Source organism: Lates calcarifer, linkage group LG10, assembly GCF_001640805.2.
Source record: "Lates calcarifer isolate ASB-BC8 linkage group LG10, TLL_Latcal_v3, whole genome shotgun sequence".
NCBI classification, from domain to species: Eukaryota; Metazoa; Chordata; class Actinopteri; family Centropomidae; genus Lates; species Lates calcarifer.
This window is the reverse complement of record NC_066842.1, coordinates 16227104-16245937: the sequence shown is the minus strand read 5'-3', so window position 1 is coordinate 16245937 and position 18834 is coordinate 16227104. Positions and strand designations below refer to the sequence as shown.

At 43.9% G+C, this 18834-nt stretch overlaps 1 protein-coding gene across 1 annotated transcript in view; it reads left to right on the top strand.

Annotated features, from left to right (window-relative positions):
• Positions 1–18534, top strand: part of LOC108875364 (zinc finger protein 469) — a 172090-nt gene extending 153556 nt beyond the window's left edge. Inside the window, exon 6 of the mRNA XM_018664235.2 lies at positions 11421–18534. Coding sequence (XP_018519751.1) covers positions 11605–18534 — 6930 coding nt within the window. The 5' untranslated portion in view covers positions 11421–11604. The remainder of the gene's footprint in view (positions 1–11420) is intronic.
• Positions 18535–18834: the final 300 nt, after the last annotated feature.

Here is an 18834-nt window from a genome sequence, read left to right as displayed (position 1 = left end):
TACGTTCTCATCTGTGCAGGTGTTGACAGAGCCAATTGAGTAGGATCCTGCAGAAGTCTGTCCCCCCAGTTGAATCAGTGGCTGTGTTGTCTGCATCGGTCAGACCCAGCAGTGATCCTTCTGAATCAGTGGACATGTTGTCTCAGCAGCGCTGTCCTGTCCAGGATGGATTAGATCAATACTGGTGTTGTGTAGTGTTGGGACAGCAGGGACCGGATCAGTACTGGTTCTGTTTTAGCCACCATGGGTCAGTGCTACACACTCTCTGTGGCTGAGCTGTGGCTGTATGAATGGCTTCTTGCAGTGGTTGTACAGAGCGTCATTCTTCTCACCCTCATCTGAGGCTGACATCCAAGGGGGAAGCCCAGGGAGCCGGCAGGCTAAATGTTTTTCTATCCCCCTGGTAGGAATGGACGTATCGGGTGCTGTTTTAATGCGTTTAAAGTAGAAAAACAAGGTAGTGTCCAATGACCGAAGGTAGAAACGACAAGGACAGTAGTGAAAACAGACTGTGGCTCAGGCCATTTGCCCTCCCTTTTCAGTATGCAGAGTGAAAAGCAAAAACATCCAGTCCAGTGACAGACTCATCATTAATGCTCTGGGTTTGTTTGTCTTAAGAGTTATTTGCCCACTTTGCCATTTCCCCAAGAATCTTAAATACCCTTGTCCCCTTGGCCCTCACTGGGTCCCTGCATAAATAGTCCAACTCAGTGGGAGTCCACTATCCCCATGGTCCTGTCCTCCCCACTGTTGCCAGGTCTAGATGGGACAAAGTGAGCATTCCAGGAATAGCAACACAACTCCCAACACCCAGACCCACCTGCTCCCCTCCCCCCTCAGACAGGGATATTTTTTTACCCTGCCCCCATTTTCCTCTGCACCTCTAACTGTGACTTTGGGGGACTCCCATGCAGTGACAGTTTTTCCACAGGAAACTATAAGACTCATTTACCCATGACCCATCTCTAGAACTCTTTTAGCATGAACTTGCCCTTTTACCTATAACCCTTGCCTCTCTCTTTCCCTTCTTATGTAACAAGACAGATGCCAAAGGTGTGGCCGTGCCAGACAGACAGACATCGCACAAATACTTCACACCAGCACGTTTCACCTCCCCAGTCCAGGGGCAGCACTGACACAGTTCATCTGTCAAGTACCGCTGAAAAGAGGGAATGAGTGGTCAGTTGATCTCAATGTGTCCAAGAGGGGAATATTTGTGAATTTTAAAATAAAGCAATCTGAGGTTGGTAGAGGAGAGGCAGGGAGGAGCATTGGGGAGAGGATGAATAGGGTCCTGTGCTCAGCCCCTGGGTGGACTGAACCCCTCTGTTTGTGCTTTTTTCGGCCTTGGCACACAGGGCTGCCTGTGAGGAGTGGGTCGGAAGCAGGAAGTGGTCGTGTAAGGCGATCTGCAGATGCAGCACAGAGCCCCTTTTCAAGAGCAGACCCCTCGGTCCTGTTCAGCACAGCGACACATCAGGTAGTCCTCCTGCTGCAGCCACAGCAAGACACAGGCTACACCCACATGGGACAAACAGGCAGAGAGAGAGGAGAGATGAGAATGATAGATAGGAAAGGGGACAGAAAGAATGGGAACAAAAATTGGGAATGATGCAGAGGATGGAGTGCACTGGAAAATGAAAGTATGGGCTTCTGCTGCTCTAGTCCCTGATCAGATAGGAAAAAATGTTTACCAGAGCACTGCTGAGGTCTCTGCCAAAATTTGACATGGCTGGACAGTGGTCCAAATTGTTATCCATGAAATCTTTTATTATTGCAAAGCAAGGAATGATGAAAATGATAACGTGGTTACTTAGCTGAAATCTGAGATGGAAGATCAAGCTACAGGTGTACAACAGGTTCATTTTTCCATTGCACATCATGGAGGAACGTGATGAACTGTGTCTGTCTGTTGCAGAAAAGTTGCTGTAATATCCCATCCTGGATCTGATGTGAATTGGCACTCGGCACTCAGAGCCCCAGGAGCTGGAATCTGTCTCCTCTCTGCTTGACTTCCTTTCCTCTTCCTCATATCTCCTCTCCCTCCCTCTCCCCATCACAACTTTTGGATCATCCAGGCGACATAATGGTTGTAGGTGAATTGCTGTACTCTATCTGATTTCAGATCCTGTAACTGCCCAAGGTCATCCCCCTGCTCTGTATTTATAGTTGGTTTTTGCAGCTGCAAATAAAAAGGGCCTCTTTGACAAAGGTGGCCCATTGACAAAGCACTTAGTTTAAACACTGAGCAGGAATGTGAGGCACTCCAACTAGTCCATCACTTCCCCCTTCATTTTACTTTAATTGTTTTGGCTATTTTCAAACCATTACCATAAAGTGGTTTTGAGCAGGATGCATACCACCTCGTCTCCCGCAGTACTAAATAAACAAACAGTAAAAGGATAAAGTTAGATTCCTACTGAAATGTCACTAAATGACAGCTCAACTGAGCTTTACATGGTATGAATGAGGCTTTTGTTTGAACAGGATTCATTGTTATTGTTTCCAAGCACTACTTTAGGTGCAACTAAGCTGCTGAAGTGGACCAAAGTGTTGGGATCCCAAAATAGAAACAATTATTTAATGGTGTTTTTTCGGGCAGGGCAGCTTTTGTGTGAGCACCCATCAATGCCAAAATTTGAGTGTCAGTTGTAGTTTGACAGTGCTTTTGTAATGTAGACCGTATGACTGAAACAGAGTTTGCGGTTGGTATTATTATGACACAGATTAAAGTGTGATGAAGTGATCTGGTCAAATCTATGTCCCTGGCAAATCGTTTAGCTCCAGGGAGCCTTTGAAGGTCTGCCCAGTCCAGGGAGAGCTTTGAGAACTGAGACACAACAGAAGAGATCACAGACACAGACAGACAGAATCCAGCTCACTGTCCCACCATAAACCTAATAAAAACCAAACACAAGAAAAGCATGCCTCACTGCCACCGCAGTACTGCTGTTTTGTGACTATGTATATTTTTGAATACCATGTCATGCGTTGACACAGGCTACTTAGGAAAGCCTGAGTCGTAATTAGGTCATTTGGACATTTCCTTGGACTATTTAAAGAGAGGTAGGCAGGATGAATTTGGAAAATGCTGGTACTGACTCACGCACACTTTGCCTGGAATTCCCTCTTTACCATTGGCCAGGGGACTACTGATCTTGGCATTGATGCAAATTGGACTGAAGAATAAAAAAGGGAGAGAAAAATATTACTCAATGTTTTTTTTCTTTGCTACCCTTTCCACCCATCTCTTACCATACATACTAGAATAGTGCTGGAGAAAGAAACTACTCAGGTTTGCCCCCCAGACACTTAACTCCAAATAACCTCAGCTCATGAGCTTATTCTTTGAGTTACTTGTGTTGGTTCTAGCATTAAGCCATGACTGTCAATCATGTGCTCATAGCGTTCATCCTTGATCTTCTACAAATATTTTTGTTTCCTCCCAGCACCAACCCCCACCTGTCCCTCAGTTCCTGTGACCTCATGCCAAACTGATGAGATTTGCTTTCATGTGCGTGTGGGTTGGAGAAAGGAAGAAAGTATAAAGAAGTACAGAAGCAGGGAAAGATGTAAAAAGGCTGCATGATGCATCTGGCACAGTGGTTTGAAGCAGAGAAACTTAAGATGGTGGAGGTTTGCTGATGATGGTTTTCAAGCCCTATTCTTTTCTCCGTCCCACCCTACTAGTTTTATTTCTGACTTTTCTCTCTCAGCATACATCACATATTACCTGGTGCCAAGTCTATAGGAAATGAATCACTTCCTGGTTCTGCTCACCCTTTGATTTAAATGTTTGTGTGCCAGTCTGTGACCCCAGCGAGACAGCATTAAATTTGACTGAAACACTTTGATTCATCTGCGTGGGCTTAGGAAAGTAACATTGTACCTACTACTCCATAAAAACCCACCACCAAACTGTATGTCAGTCACACAATGTATACTGAAATTATACATAAAAGCACTGGCACACTTGCAGAGAGATCCACATATATACAATTATACCCAATTGAGTGTGCAAATGTACTCACATGCAGTCAGTGCATTCGTGTAAATGCTGCAACGCTCTCCCTCTCTCCTAATTGCAAACATGAACTTAGACAAAAGGTTCATTCACAAATAGACCTTTTGTATATCCTCCGGCTCTGTAGTCGCTCAGGGAAACTGTATTTCATGAGAATTAACTTGTTTCATTTGGCATTGATATGGGGTGCATTTATGTAGCCTAGTTTCCCAAGGTTTAAGGAAAACCCGTTTCACAGTCACATGTTGGAACTTGACTGTCTGTCCTTTTCTCTTGTGATGTATGCAAAAAACTTCCCTCTAAGTCTTACAAGCAAAGGCTTTACCAGAAGGTGAAAGGTCATGAATGTGGCCTGCAGGTACGTTGAGGTTTAGACCAAATAAACTTTCTCCTAATATTTTGATGGATTTTTGCCACTCCCAATCTGCCTGAGTCACACTTTAAAATAATTCTTCCCAAATGTCACACCAGAGGCGAAGGGCCTATCACGCTTCTTCCACATTTATCATAAAAAAATAAAAAAAACACTCAGCGTAAGATGATGGTGTGGAGGCGCATCAGCCTTGAAGTGCTCTGCGTCACAGCTGTGTACACGAGAAAAAAATCAAACCAAGATGTCACGTTTATTTTAACAAGATCAAACTTTATGTGGTCGGCACTGTACTTGTAACTTATTTATTTCACAAGAACACATGAAATGCTTCAAATTCCAGATGCTGGTAGGTTTGCATTTAGTTCTTTTGTGGAGGAATATAGAATTTCCTGACTGCTCTAAACATTAGCCCTTTCTCTGAAGCACCAGCCTTATGCAGCCTGTAAAAACCATTATCAAGCTTTTGTGACACTGCACCCTTAGTTTTGCTGTACAAAGGAGAGCATATGTATTGCTGAATAAGTGTTTTGCCATTTAAGCATTACGTATGAGGATAAAAAGCTTTTGTCAAAACGTGGGGTTAACACAGTTATTATCGCTTGTCTTAGGTGAGTTTGTTCATTGATTCATGGGAGGGAGGGTGATGGGTCAGTGAGAAAAGGCTGAGTCCCCTGAGGCCACTGACACTCTGGCTGTAACTCTGCCACTGCAGGCCCAGTCTCATCTCTGGACTTTCACCTATGCAGTAGTGGGTCCAAACTCCTCTTACTGCTTCTGGCTTCCTTGAGGTAGAGGATATGTAAATGTTAATGGAGCAAAACATGCAGCTCCTACAAAAATAAAAGGCTTCCTCTGTAATATGTTCCTAAATTAGCATTGATCAATGGGAGCTTGTTAAGTCACGCCCATAGGAACTACTGAATGACTGGGAAACTGTGGAATTGCAAAAAAATGTATTTATATTAAGTGAATACAAAATGAATACTATATAAAGGTTCATGCTGTGCATCCACTGGTTGCATCTGCTTGGGGGTTTGGACACATGAAAGAAAGAAAGAAAAGGTTACAATAACAACTGTCATATCTGTAGATAAAGATGAACTTTGTCTTGTCTGTGTTTTCATAAGAATGTGCTCAAGGTTTACACAATCTTTAGATACTGTAAATAAATGATTGAAAAGAAAGGTTTTCTTTCCATCTGGTGCAACTGAACAGCAATATTTAAATGGTGAGACTGTGAAAATGTTGTTTTTGCTGGTTTGGTTCTTTTTAGCCATTTGAAGCACAATTAAAACTAAAGATTTATGATTTCCTTGTAGTGTGTGGCAGAAAACGTTGAAGTCAAGGCTGCCGTATATCATCCTGCACATCTTGTTTATGTTTGTGGGGGGTCCATCCACCACATCCACATTGAATATTTTTCATCCAGTGACCACCCTGGTTACCTTTTAACCAGTGTTTAGCAACTGAGAGTGCAGGACGTCTCTTAAGGTGTGTGGCTTGGTAGAGAAAATATTGATAGAGTTTGCTTTACCTTATACCTTACAGGCACTGGTTAGCTTTTTAAGTGGTGATCTCCTTAGTGTGTGCTATAATGTCTCTTTGTTAAATATTCACTCATTAAAATGCAAGAGTGTATCCTCAGATGTGACTGTGATAATTAAGTTTGAGGACTGTCATTAATGAATCCTTGTCCTATTCCATCTCAAAGTTTCTTTTACATTTAATAAAACTTTGCGGAATTTTGAGAGCCACCAAATACTTTGCCCCAGGCAGAACAAGGGACAAGAAAATATTGATACACTGAAAAAAAGGAAGGAACAAAACCTTAAAGAAGGATTTGTCCATTGAGGATAAAGTTATCATAGTTTTAAGTGGGAGTCAGGAAATTTTCTCCAGCTTGCCCTTTCGCTAATATCCTGTTCTACTCAGTCATGTTTTACAGTCTATCACACACGTTACCTATTTTTTGCAGAGCCACACAAGTAATATTCCATAGACATGCAGAAATAAGGGAAACTATGTCAAAAAGAGGAAAAAATAATCTTTAAACGCTCTAAAACAAAGATTCCATCATGTTTGTGGAATGCCGTGGTTAGCAATATGGAAACAGACTGAGTCCAGAATCCAGTGGTTAGAAAAAAATAAATAAAAGAAAAAACTCGTCTGAGAAAGAGGAAAAACTTAGGAGGGGGTAAGGGGAGCCTCTGGAATTACACACCAAAACCCCCTTAGACACACACACACATGCATGCACACAGACACATACCGAGACACTCAGACACACACACACACACACTACACACTCCTTCCATTTTCCCAACTGCACAGCTAACCACGTTGGGTTAAGGGTGGGGTTAGGGGTGGTGGAGGTAGGGAGGCACGACTATAACAGGCCTCCTTCAGTACTGTGCTCACTGTTTCATTTGAAGTGCTCAGACGTTGGTTTTTCTGGCATCTTCCAAATATTCTGAAGGCCTCTGACAAAACGTCACCAGCGTGGAGGGAAACAGATGACTCATTAATTATTCTCTGTAAATCATAAATTCAGAAATTAAGTCTGTAAACCACTGACAGACCACTACTGTTCACACATCCACATCCACAGCTTCTGTGTTAATAAATGTGGTGGTGGTATAGTTGTGAAAGAATGCTGGCCTCACTTCACATTTGCTGACATATCTCTCCTCCTGGTCTCCCTTTGAATGGACGTATGCACAGAGATCTTAAAGGCAAATTGCTTGCATAATGGATGTTTCCAAAAATACAGAGAAGTAGGCAGGCACGCTGACCAAGGTTTTGGCGGTGCGCCCCAGCATGGGCCCTGGGCCAGTCGTTCTCATTGCACATTCCCTTCACTGGACCAGTCATGCTGGGAGAGGTGTGAGGAGAGCAGTCAGACAGCTTTTATTCTGCCACCTGATCCTCCCCCCTGCATCCTTCTGATTACACAGCCTACTGGGCTACACAGCACACTGAACATCCCTTCTCCACTTCCTGACACTTCCTGACCCTTTGTATGATTCCCCTGCTCTTTAATGGCCTTCTCTACTATGGTTGTCAAGATTCCTCTCCTCTCCTCTCCTCTGCACAACCTCTGATCTCATCACCCCTCATCTTCATCTGTCATCTCTCTCTCTCAGTGGTCTCTGGGACTACTGTGTGGTGATATTTCAGTGAGCAAGCATCTGGAAAAGCTGAACAAGTTGGGAAATTCCTGCTAATGCCAGTTATTGATTTACATTATTATAAAGGGAGCCATTGTTTGTAGAAGTGGATTGCTCAGCCTGCTGCTGCCCTTCTCTTGGCCCTAATAATGGTTTGTATCTCTGGAGAGTCATTGTCCTCAGGATTTAACTGTTGTGTGTGGTATCTTAGCAAATGTTACATTTCTGCACTGTTAAGATTGCCTATCTTGGTAGAAGCAGTCTGTTTTTACCATTTCTTTTAGCCACCTTTGGGTGCTCTCCTGTTACAGAACATACATCAACAGAGATGTTGAATAGCTCAGAAGAAAGAGACGCTGAGCCTGTAGTCTTTTAAGTTAAATGACTTTGAGAGATATGGAGCTTATTGGGGGTTTTGGCCTCTTGGAAAATAGAAATTGCAAAAGCAATTACGAGCTTAAGGCACTGATGTGATGAGTCGACAGAGATTTTCACAGTGCTACCAGCATATTTTCACTCAAGCCAACACCACATACATCCTGTACCAAAATGACAGGAAAAAGAGTTTCAGGAAATTGAGTTTTCATTCAAGCACCTTTTACCCACTCCCTCATCTCAGAGGGAAACCAATACATGTACCTCGTGTAAGTGAGGAAAAAACACTCCAGTTTCTTCAGTTCTGTCCCAGTTATGTTCTCACACACACAGACAAACACACATGCACCTATACCACAAACACACCAGTTCTTCCACACTCAGCAGTCTTAAGCATCAGGGTGGTGTTGTGGTGAAGCCATATGGGGCGCCACTGCTTGAGAAACTTGGTGATTTGACAGGAGGCCTAAAGAACACACACACACATAGACATGCACACACACAGCCTTAATTGACTTGTAAAACTCCACTAAAACACACTTTTATGGAACAAATTTTAGACCAGTCACACAGGATTTGATATCAACTTCTGCCCAGCTTGCAATTCTGTCACCACCACACTGTATTTATACACGGTCCAAGCACAATTTATACTTTCAAGATAAAACTGAATAAGCTGGACCAAAGACACCACCAGACTGCAAGGGAGCAGTTACTGAGTTACGCAGGGCTGTAGGGGAAGTGGCTAAGGCATTTGTTAGGATATAAATGACCCCTTACTCTTAATAAACTGACAGCTCAGGCTTTGGTGCTACTTCTGTAAGGCTCCTGTGATACTCATACTGCTCTTTTTGTTGCTTGAGGCATTCATCCTCTGCCCCAAACTTCAATGGCTGGTCTGAGCAAATACAATTGGGGCTATGATGTATGATTGTGACTGTTGACTCTGCGGAGCTGGATCAAGCACTGCCTGGTGAAGATGCTGGCAGGGCCATTCATACCGGTTTCCCTACCCGGTGGCAGAGATAGCTGCAGACACTCCGGCTTTCAGATTCTGTGGAGCTGTAGAGGGGATGTGATTTTTAACAACCAGGCCTTAACCCAGCCAGGTCTCAGCCTCAAGCCTCCCTCCCAACTTGCTAAATGCCTCTGGGAGGTTTACCAGTGGATGAGACAAGGAAACACATAGCAGAGAGTGATCCCTCTGGGTTAAAGTGGGTCATATCTCACTATTCCATTTGTCAGGTGGTGTCTGGACACTGGCTGCAGGTCCGTGGATGTAAACATAGCCCTTGAGATGCAGTGCTTTTGGCCCTGTCATCTTATCTGATTTCTGCATCCCCGGGTCTTGCCCTCCTCTCTGTTCCTCTGAGAGGGCCTTGCCTTTAAAAACTGAATAAACTTACCTTTCGGGACCACATGTCTGCAACAGGGCTCTATGGTGCCATGAGCCCTCATTTACAAAACAGTCAACACTCCATGCTTTCTCTAGACTTGAACTGTTTATTAATTGAGACACAATAAGTCATTGTCCTTAAGAAATGCTGTGCCTTTAATTGTGAATAGGACCTTACATATGCCTCATCATATTTGTAGGTGGTTTGGTTATTTTGCTTGGGATCACAAAGAATTCATTTGTGGGCAGCCTGTCATCGCCTTCCTGATAATCAGCACTAATGTAATGTCAAACAATCTTATCGTCACCTCAGTGCTGAAATGATCAGATAGGATCTCTACGAAAGGAATTTAGGTGTGTTGCAGAGAAAATAGAAGTCTGCCTTATATTTCTATACTGGCTCTTCTCACTTCACATTATTTGTGATAGTTGAGCTGAAGTTGCAAACAAAAAGAATATTACCGCCACCACCTAGCTTCCAAAACAAGGTGCTTAAAGAAAGAATACAAATGTTAGCAGTACTTCGCCTAGACAACTTTTAGTTGTATAATACAGAGCCCTTTATGTAATTAAATCAATGCAGTAAGTTAGCTGATAAAGGGTAAGCCCCTGGGCTGATAAAGGGCATTCAGGAATTTAGGATTGAAACTAAACCAGGTGTTGATCTTAAAATGACCCTGAGAGGCCTGAACAACAAACTCTCCAGAGAGATTAATGAGGATGGAGTTTTGGTGGACATTTGTACTGCTGATTTTCATCTTTGCACATTTGACCAGTCCCCAACTGCTCTGAAAATGTATGGTACAGCAATGCATGCTCCTCTAGGTGTGTTTGGTAATCTGCTGGGCAGTCACAGTCATCACCTGAGGGAGAGGCCCAATGTAATAGTGGTCACATGGTGCATTTTCACATAGTAATAGTGGAATTTCCTTACACAATTTTTACTCACTCCTCCCAGGTTAAGGACCTCCTAGTAAAAAAGAACACCACTTAAACTGTCAAGAATGTGTCTTGCTCAAGGGCACTTCAACAGGTGGATGGTAGCCAAAACAGAGGTCTGTACCCGCTAAATGGTGGTGTCTCCAGCTATAGGCCACCCCCAGCCGTTGGCATTGGTAATAGCCAGGGGAAACAGACAAGAGGGTGGGATGGAAGTTTGGTTAACAAGCCTAGAAATTACATTTTGGTGCTAACTCCAAGTTTCATCTGGTCTGACCTCAAAAGAAGCAGAAACAGTGGAGGGCCAAAGTAAACTGGGACCTGAGAAGCGGTGTCTGGGATGCCTGAGGAAAGGCAACAAACGTCAGTGTGCCCATAGTTCTCACTGTCTAATGGCTGACTGACTAATCCCTGATATTCCTCCATGATCTAAAGCTGCAGCACTCTGTAGCAATAGAACACTGTGGTATTGTGTCCCTGCTCTTAAGGAGTCTGTGATTCATTTACTGGCAGTGCTTTTTGGATCCATGCACTGTATTTTTCTCATCCTCTGTACTGTAGTGAGCTTCATCATTTCAAGACCAAACTGGTTTCTTTGTGTGATTATTTATATAGAGGATTTTGACAGTGATACTTGTACAGCCATCAATTCAGTGTTGTAAAGCAGGAATCCAACACTCTGATGAATCTGTATTTACTTTTTTGAAATGTCTTTTAATTGTTGTCAGGAATTTAAGTGTTAGTAGTATCTCCAAGACTTTGAGTATGAGTTTGGCAGTATTTTGAAATTCCCTGTTGATTACGCTGGTGCTTTGTGCAATGACAGCACCACTGTGTAATGCTGCAATAGTGCTCTCTGCTGGCAGAAACTAGGAATATAGTAATTGTGCTTCACCTTTCATATAAAAGTGAATGCATCAGTAGTTTATTTAAAATGTATAGTTTGAGCTAATTGTGTAAGAATGGTACCTTTTAATAAAGTTCTTTCATGTAGATATTTCTCACACTTCTGTTTTTCATACTAATACCTGGATAAAAATGAATGTTTTTTATTTGATTTTATTTGAAAAAAAAGCACATAATGTTATTTTTTCAATTACATAGTAAAAGCTTATCATCTGATTCTCTGTTCTCTTTTCTTTCTAGGTCTGCTTTGCTCTGGTGCCAGCTGTTCACAATGAGGGTGAAGAGATGAGCCTGCAGCGAACAGCCCTGTTCCTGCAGTTCCTGCCACTGGACATTTACTAATTCATACAACCCAGAAGACGATGTCCCTGTCTCCCAGATAGCATTTCTGAGGACCAGGCCTTCACAGCACGCATTGTGCACCATGGCAGGAGAGACTCAGCGAATGCATACTGTCAAAGAGCTGGATGCTGATTCCAAACTGCAGGATGAGGGGACGGCACTGGAACAGCAGAGTGACAAAACCACAAAGGAGTCTTCAGAGCACTTTTCAAGCACAGGCACTGAGGCCAGAGCCAGCAGCAGAGGGGCCAAAGTTGAAAAACTAGAGAAGGAAAGGGACTGTCCTCAGCAGCGTGAAGCTGTTATACGACCACAGCAGGCAGGGAAGATTGACTTCAGATCACTGCAGAACAGATCGAAATTTGCCACTGACAGGAATTGGCCAAGTGGCAAAGGCAGCCCCCAGTCCCCGAGTGGAAAGGGCCGCAGCCGAGAGAAGGGGAAGCGGTCAGGAAAGGCAGAGCGTGGCAACCCGCAGCAGCTGTACAGACTCAGCATTACAAATCCACGCTCCAACAACCCCACCATTGGCATTGCCTACCCACAGCAGAAGGTTTCACCACCCAAGAAGTTGGAGACCAGTCGTGGCCCAGTTTCGGGCAGCTACAGATTCCACGTTCCCAGTATACCAGAGAGAGAGGCCGAACTACACCAAGAGGAGCTCAACTATAGCCGCTGCTTCCAGGAGGCCTCCCCTAACCTTACCTCCCCAAGCTATACCTCACAGGCACTGGGTTCCTCAAGTGGAACATCATCACACCCACATCCGCCCCTGTCACAGCAGCAGCAGCCTGCCTCAATGGAGAACAACAGTACACAGCCTGGCAACCAGCTAATCCTGGCTGACTTTCAGCTGAGTGGCTCTAATGTATGGCAGTCTCCTGAAAGGACTTTTAATGGTGCTAACTATGGGGTTTCATCACAAAAATCCACTGCCCTCACAGAAGCCAATAAGGCAAGTGCCTTTGTGCCTAGTCCGTTTCAATATGGATATCATTTTCTGGAAGAATCAACCTCTGACTCTTTTTCCTGTGAACAGAATCCCCAATCTCAAGACTTTACAGACTCCTCCCTAGGTTCTGTTCATGTGACCCACAACTCATTTTCCTTTACACCAGGAGAAGGACAAAGCATTGCTCAAAACAATACTCAGTTCAGTAATGAACAGCAGTCAGAGGATGGAAGCTCTTATTCTCACTCCCCACAGTCACAGTTTATTCAAGGGGTTGCATCCTCCATCCAGTGTCCTAGGAATCTGAGTGAGGACTCAGCCAGCAGTGACAGCTCTGGCTCCAGCTCACAGCAGTCAGAGCAGGGGAAGACTGCCCTGCCTGAGAGCACAGACACTACTGGACAGACAGACAGTAGGGATGCAACTATCACCTCGGGGAGTAAGAGGAATTGTCACCCCAAAGACACAGCTGCCAACCAAAGAACATTCATACAAGGAAGCATGCACCATGCAAGAAATATTTCACAAGGTCCAGGCTCCCAAATGCACCTTTCCAGCAAAACATTTAACAGTCCTCCAGTCAGTAACATTCACACAGGCTCAGTGTCATTTGATAAAAACATCAATAATAAGGTTCTAAATAGGTTACCACACTCTTGGGAAGGTCCAACTAAGACATATTCACCAGCTGATCAAAACACAATGCAGTATTCTGACATGAATGATAAGTTTCAATTTCAGAACCAGCCAGCACTTGACCAAAGGCCAAATTCATCTAAAAATAGCAGAATGCCCTGGCAGCAGATACGGCCAAACTCTGCTATGCCGAACCAAAACAGAATTGAGTTATCTAGGCAAATAAGCAATCAGAAATTGGCTTACATTGTTTCCCCCTCTGACTGGCAAGATGAGACTAAATCACATAAACACAGCTCACTCAAAAATCCCAGCTCTTTTCAGAACAGCAGAACTAGTGATGGGTTTTCAAACCAACGACAAGAGACTGTAAAACATAGCAGTAATACAGTCTCAACTTTTAAAGTAGAGATGAGCCACACACAAGTATGTGAGTCCAAAAATAAGGCGGTTTACTTCGGACTCAACCAGTCTCTTCCAGTGGCATCAAGGAACTACAACTATCCACCATTACAGGTCCCACCTATGGGACTTATGATGGTATCACCCTATGAATCCCCCTTGCCTTCCCCAGTTCATAACCCTACATCTAGTAGTACATGCTCTTCCCTCTCCCCAGTGTCTACCAGCCCTGTTAACATCAGTTCAGAGGACAGTCAAATGTCAAAGTCAGCACCACCTCACACGTTTTACCACCAGCCCCAAACCAAAACTCAGTTACCTTCAGATCACCTGAGCTCTCACCCCAACCAGTTCCATTCTGATGCTTCACGAAACCTCCCTTATGCACCAGACAGAGCCAAAGATGACATGATGAGCTACCTGCAAAACAGCACACATCCAAAGACAACTATGGATGGAAACAAAGGTTACATGGACAGTTTTGGGGTGGAGCATCACCAGCCTCCACCACCTTATTCTGCACATCAGCTGTTAGCCACCTCATTAGCTGCAGCAAATCTTGACCAGTTAGATGTGCTTCTCACATGCAAGCAGTGTGATCAGAATTTCAATAATCTGGCGTCATTTCTAGGCCATAAGCAATACTGTGCTCAACACACGTTTGCACCAAGTGACCTCAAAGACATATCAAAGATGGAAGACAACAGAAAGTTTCATGCAGAACAATCAAAAGCAGCACCACCTGTGTCAAATGTCTCAATGTCTCGGTGCCCATCTGATCTTCATCTGTCTCTGTTGGGTCTCAATAAAAATGGAGAACTGATATCTGACAGTGAAACAAAAGGAGAGAATAAGGATGATCCCATGAAACTCAGTTTGTTCTCTGGCCCTGGTAACATCCCTGTTCCTCTACCTGAGTTGGAAATGGAAGATGCCAAATTAGACAGCCTAATCACAGAAGCCTTGAATGGGCTGGGCTATCAGTCAGACAATGCAGAGATAGACAGCAGCTTCATCGATGCATTTGCTGATGATGACCTCACTACTGTCAAAGCGACATCAAACAAACAGTGTCTGAAAACCAAAGAATCCCTGGTCTTTGAGAGCAAAAACAAACACGCAACAGATGATGACAAGTCTTTCACACAGGGAAAGTATTTTTATGACTCTGATGTTGAGAGCCCCGAGACAGACAAACAGTGCACAGAAAGCAAACTTGAGAAAATATCTCTGAATTTGGAACAAGATGAGAAAATTAACATAAAAAAAGAAGTCTCTCATAAAAATTCAAGAGTTGCCTCAAGGGAGAAGATGAGGGAGCAAGACAGCAAAGTGAAAGAGGCAAGAAAACTGTGCAAGAGTGAGGAGGAAAACACCAGTACACAAAGGTTTCTCTTATCCAGCAAGTTTTCTGAGCGTTGTGGTGTTAAAAGCTTTCAGGACAGCTCCGCACTTCGAGGGTCAACGCCCTCACAGGCCTCTACATCTCCAACCTCAAGAACTACAATGAAAGAAAGCAAGAGGAAAAGCACTGGAGGGGGTACGTGGAGCAAGGAACTTATTCACAAAATAGTTCAACAGAAAAATAAGCTCCATAAGCTTCATGTTAAAGGTACCAAAAACCTCCAGTTTTCTTTGGTGATGGAGAGACTGACTCCCACTGTACAGAACCCTGCATTTGGAGAATACGACTATGTCTCAGACTCAGATGATGAATGTGAGCCTGTAAAGATAGCAAGCCAAGGCCGACTAAATCAAAGCAGTCGGTGTAAATACACATACACGAAAGAGTGCAAATGGCGAGCAAGAAGTGAGAGAGACCAGGCAGCATGGAGACATGAGTCAAAGGAGTGTTTTGAGGTGAAAAAAAGTGAGGATGTTTCTCTGTCCCCTGAGAAACAAGGTTCTCACCAAAGACTCAGGAGGAGGGGTAGCAGGTCATCCACAAGCAGTGAACTCAGCACATCTGTGAGTGTTTCAAGTGATAGTATCAACAGCCCCAAAAGCACTGACCGCACTGACTCAGACTGTGAGAAGAAGACAGACATCAAAAAGAAAGAGTCTCCAGAGCAGAAAACCTATGAAAGTTCCTCCCCACAGAAGTTATGTAAAGAGTCCGGCACACTAGCACTGACATTCACTAAATCTGTTAGGAAGTGTAATACTGACAAAGCCATTCTCTCTGATAACAAAGACGCTACAGAGGATCCAAAGAAGTACCATTCAAATCCAGAAGTTGCTGATCCAGTGTCATCCTCACAAAAAGCAAAAGACACAATGAAAAACTTGGAAAAAAGCAAAAGCTCTCAAACTAAATCAAGAGAGAAGCTGGCATCTCACAGAAAAGAAACCAGCACAACAGTCTGTTCAGACAGAAACACCCTACAGAGAGCCGACAATCTGTGCCCCAAAGAAGAACCAACACAAAGTAGCAGTATAGATAACAAGCCACTACAGTTTGATTCACAGTCTCCCACCATCAACAAAGAAACTGATTTCAATATTGACAGAAACACAAAGGGCAAAAGCAGAGAGGGGCCCCAAGCTGCACAGCCAGAGCTATCAGACAGTACCACATTTGAAAAACAGAGTGACAGCGTCTGCATGGTGAAAGAGGCTATTACTTTAGGCAATGACCTAGACACACACAAGCCTGCATCTCTTTGCACCTCTTTGATGGATGAAGTGTGCCTATCTCCAACTGAAAGCCAGGGCCCACTGATACAAAAGGATACACTCCACCTCATGCCCTACCCTCTGGATCAGGAACAGGGGCTCATGAAATCCCCACTCTCATTTGACACTTCGTCAATGTTCGGGGACCTCACCGGATTCGACAGCGGCCTTTACTCAGATATGCCAATTCAGAAAGAAGGTTTCCATTCAATAGAGAGCACCGCTGATAAAAAGGAAGAGTTTGTGTCGTCCTTTTCTCCCTTTCTGGAACAAAGAGACTGGAACCTTATAGTTAGCCCGGTACTACCAGATGAGATATCTCAGTACAAAGACAACTCTGAGAAATCAAATGAAAAGAAACCAGATTACAATCATGTTCCTTTGTCTCTGCCAGAAAAAATAATTGACTACAGTACAAATCTCAACAGCTGTGCATCAGAGGATGAGCTGGAGATAAAGAGAATAGTGAATGAGCTTGAAAACCAGCTGCAGACAACTAAGTTGGAAAGCCCACCGTTACTAGCTCAGGATGTCCCCAAGCAGCTGCAGATGAGCAAATTTTCACCTTTACGGCTGGGTGATGAGTCAGAGAGTGAAGGCACTGGTCTGGGGTGTCCTGTGCAAACAATAGATGTGCCAGTGACCAGAATGCCTTCAGAGCCATTCACCGAACCAGGAATGCCATGGTCCAGTCCATTCCAGTTTGAGCTTATGGGTGGACACCACAGTCCCCACACTCCAATTAACAATGAACCAAGGACACTTGAACATTTTACTGAGAAAGAAAATGATGCACCAGCCGTGATTGCCACTGTCTCGAGTATTAAATGCTCACAGCCCCACCTTGACCAAAAATCAGAGGAGAGGAGTGCTAAAAAAGAGACTCCTATAGAAACAAAGGAAGAGATTTTAGAACAGAAGCAATACACAGAAAACCTCATGAAAAGCCTGGAGGTGATTTCAGACTCTATATTCAAAAAAGAGCCCATTATATCAGAACACAAGGAGCCGAATGTCACCTCTCTCACCAGTCAACAACATCAAGAAATTGAATGTCAGGCAGCTGATGCAGTTGAGAGAGAAGATCACAGTGAAAAGGAAGCAATTACCGGGAAGAAGAATATATTATCACCTCCAAATATCAATGAGCGGAAGGATGATATTGAATTCATTCTGAATGAGTCACAGTCATCTCTCTCCAACAGCACTGACCCCACAGTCAATGGAAACCAGCCAATTTCATCGCAGCCAAGTGAGCCCTCAGAAAACAATGATAGCGAGGGTGAGACTAAAGTCACATCAGACGAGGATATAACTGAGAATAGTAATTCGATTGAGTCTGCTCACTGTTCAAGTGTGGTGACACATGACCCACATGTGGTTGAGGAGTCCTGTGGGAACAGTAACGCAGAAGAGAATGTGAATCTGTTGTTTAAAAACAATAGTGATGGCCACGAACATTCGACCAGGGATAGCCATGAGGAAGCAGAGGCAGTGAAGGGAATCATTGGTCAATCTTGCAGCCATCCTTCATCACCAGCTCAACCTGACCCCAGTTTAAACATTGGCAAGAAAATGGCAGATGTGGTGCAAACGGCAATGCAAGAACAATCCACTGAAAACCATGATAATCCTGGAGACATTAGCTCAGCGCATGCTGGTGAACTGAAACTGGAGCATTCAGACAGTTTGATTGAGGCAGTTGAAACAGCAAAACAAGATCATGTGGTTGGACTTTCTCCCTCTAAAAACTGTAACCCTGCTAAGATTTATGGTTCAAGTTCAACAACTGATTTGTCAGTGGAGATAGTCACAACGGAAAAGCCTTGCAGTCCGATACTGGTGGAGACCAATACAGAGAGTTCTAATCATTGCTCACCCTTCCAAGATGCCCAGTCCATAGAGGGACAAAGCAGTTTGCTGATTCTTTCACAGTCTGATGGCATCATTGACAGTGATCCCTGCAAAGTTACTCAATTTAACGAGTCTTTGAAACCTGATGCACGTCTTGCCTTTGACAATATTCAGAAACAAGAGGAGATTTTACATGTTCAGGAGATCAAAGAACATCTTCCAGTTAATTTCATGGCAAGTCAGCAAAACTCACCGTGCAGAGAGGAGGTGGACGAAAGTCATTGCCTTTTTCTACACACTGCCCCACCAACCAGTCCTCTTTTATCAACTTCTCTCCAAACACCGATGGAGAAATTGGACGATTCATGTCAGCCACAAAGCGAATGCAACAATAAGTCTGTTGGTGAAGGCTCAAGCCAAAGTGTGAAACCCCCCTTAAATAAAGATGATAACCAAAGTGTCAGAGAGGCTCTAAATAGCAATGAACAATGAACACAGCTGAGATGAGTATTCTTTGATAAGCCCACCTCACCTGGACTTGGGAATCATGGAGTGTAAAATCCCCAGCTCTGAACCCACCAATCCCTCTCCACTTCCTGTGACCAGCACAGCAGAACCACCAGAAGGCCTTGAAAAGAGAGATCCAATGTATGATTTCAAGCTCAGCCCTCTCAACTACAACAGCATCTCAGATGAACCTCCACACCTGAATCAATACGACTACATACCAATTTCACCAGCCAGTAAACCTGATGAGAATGCAGACATCAAAGCAAAGTCCCAGAAACAACT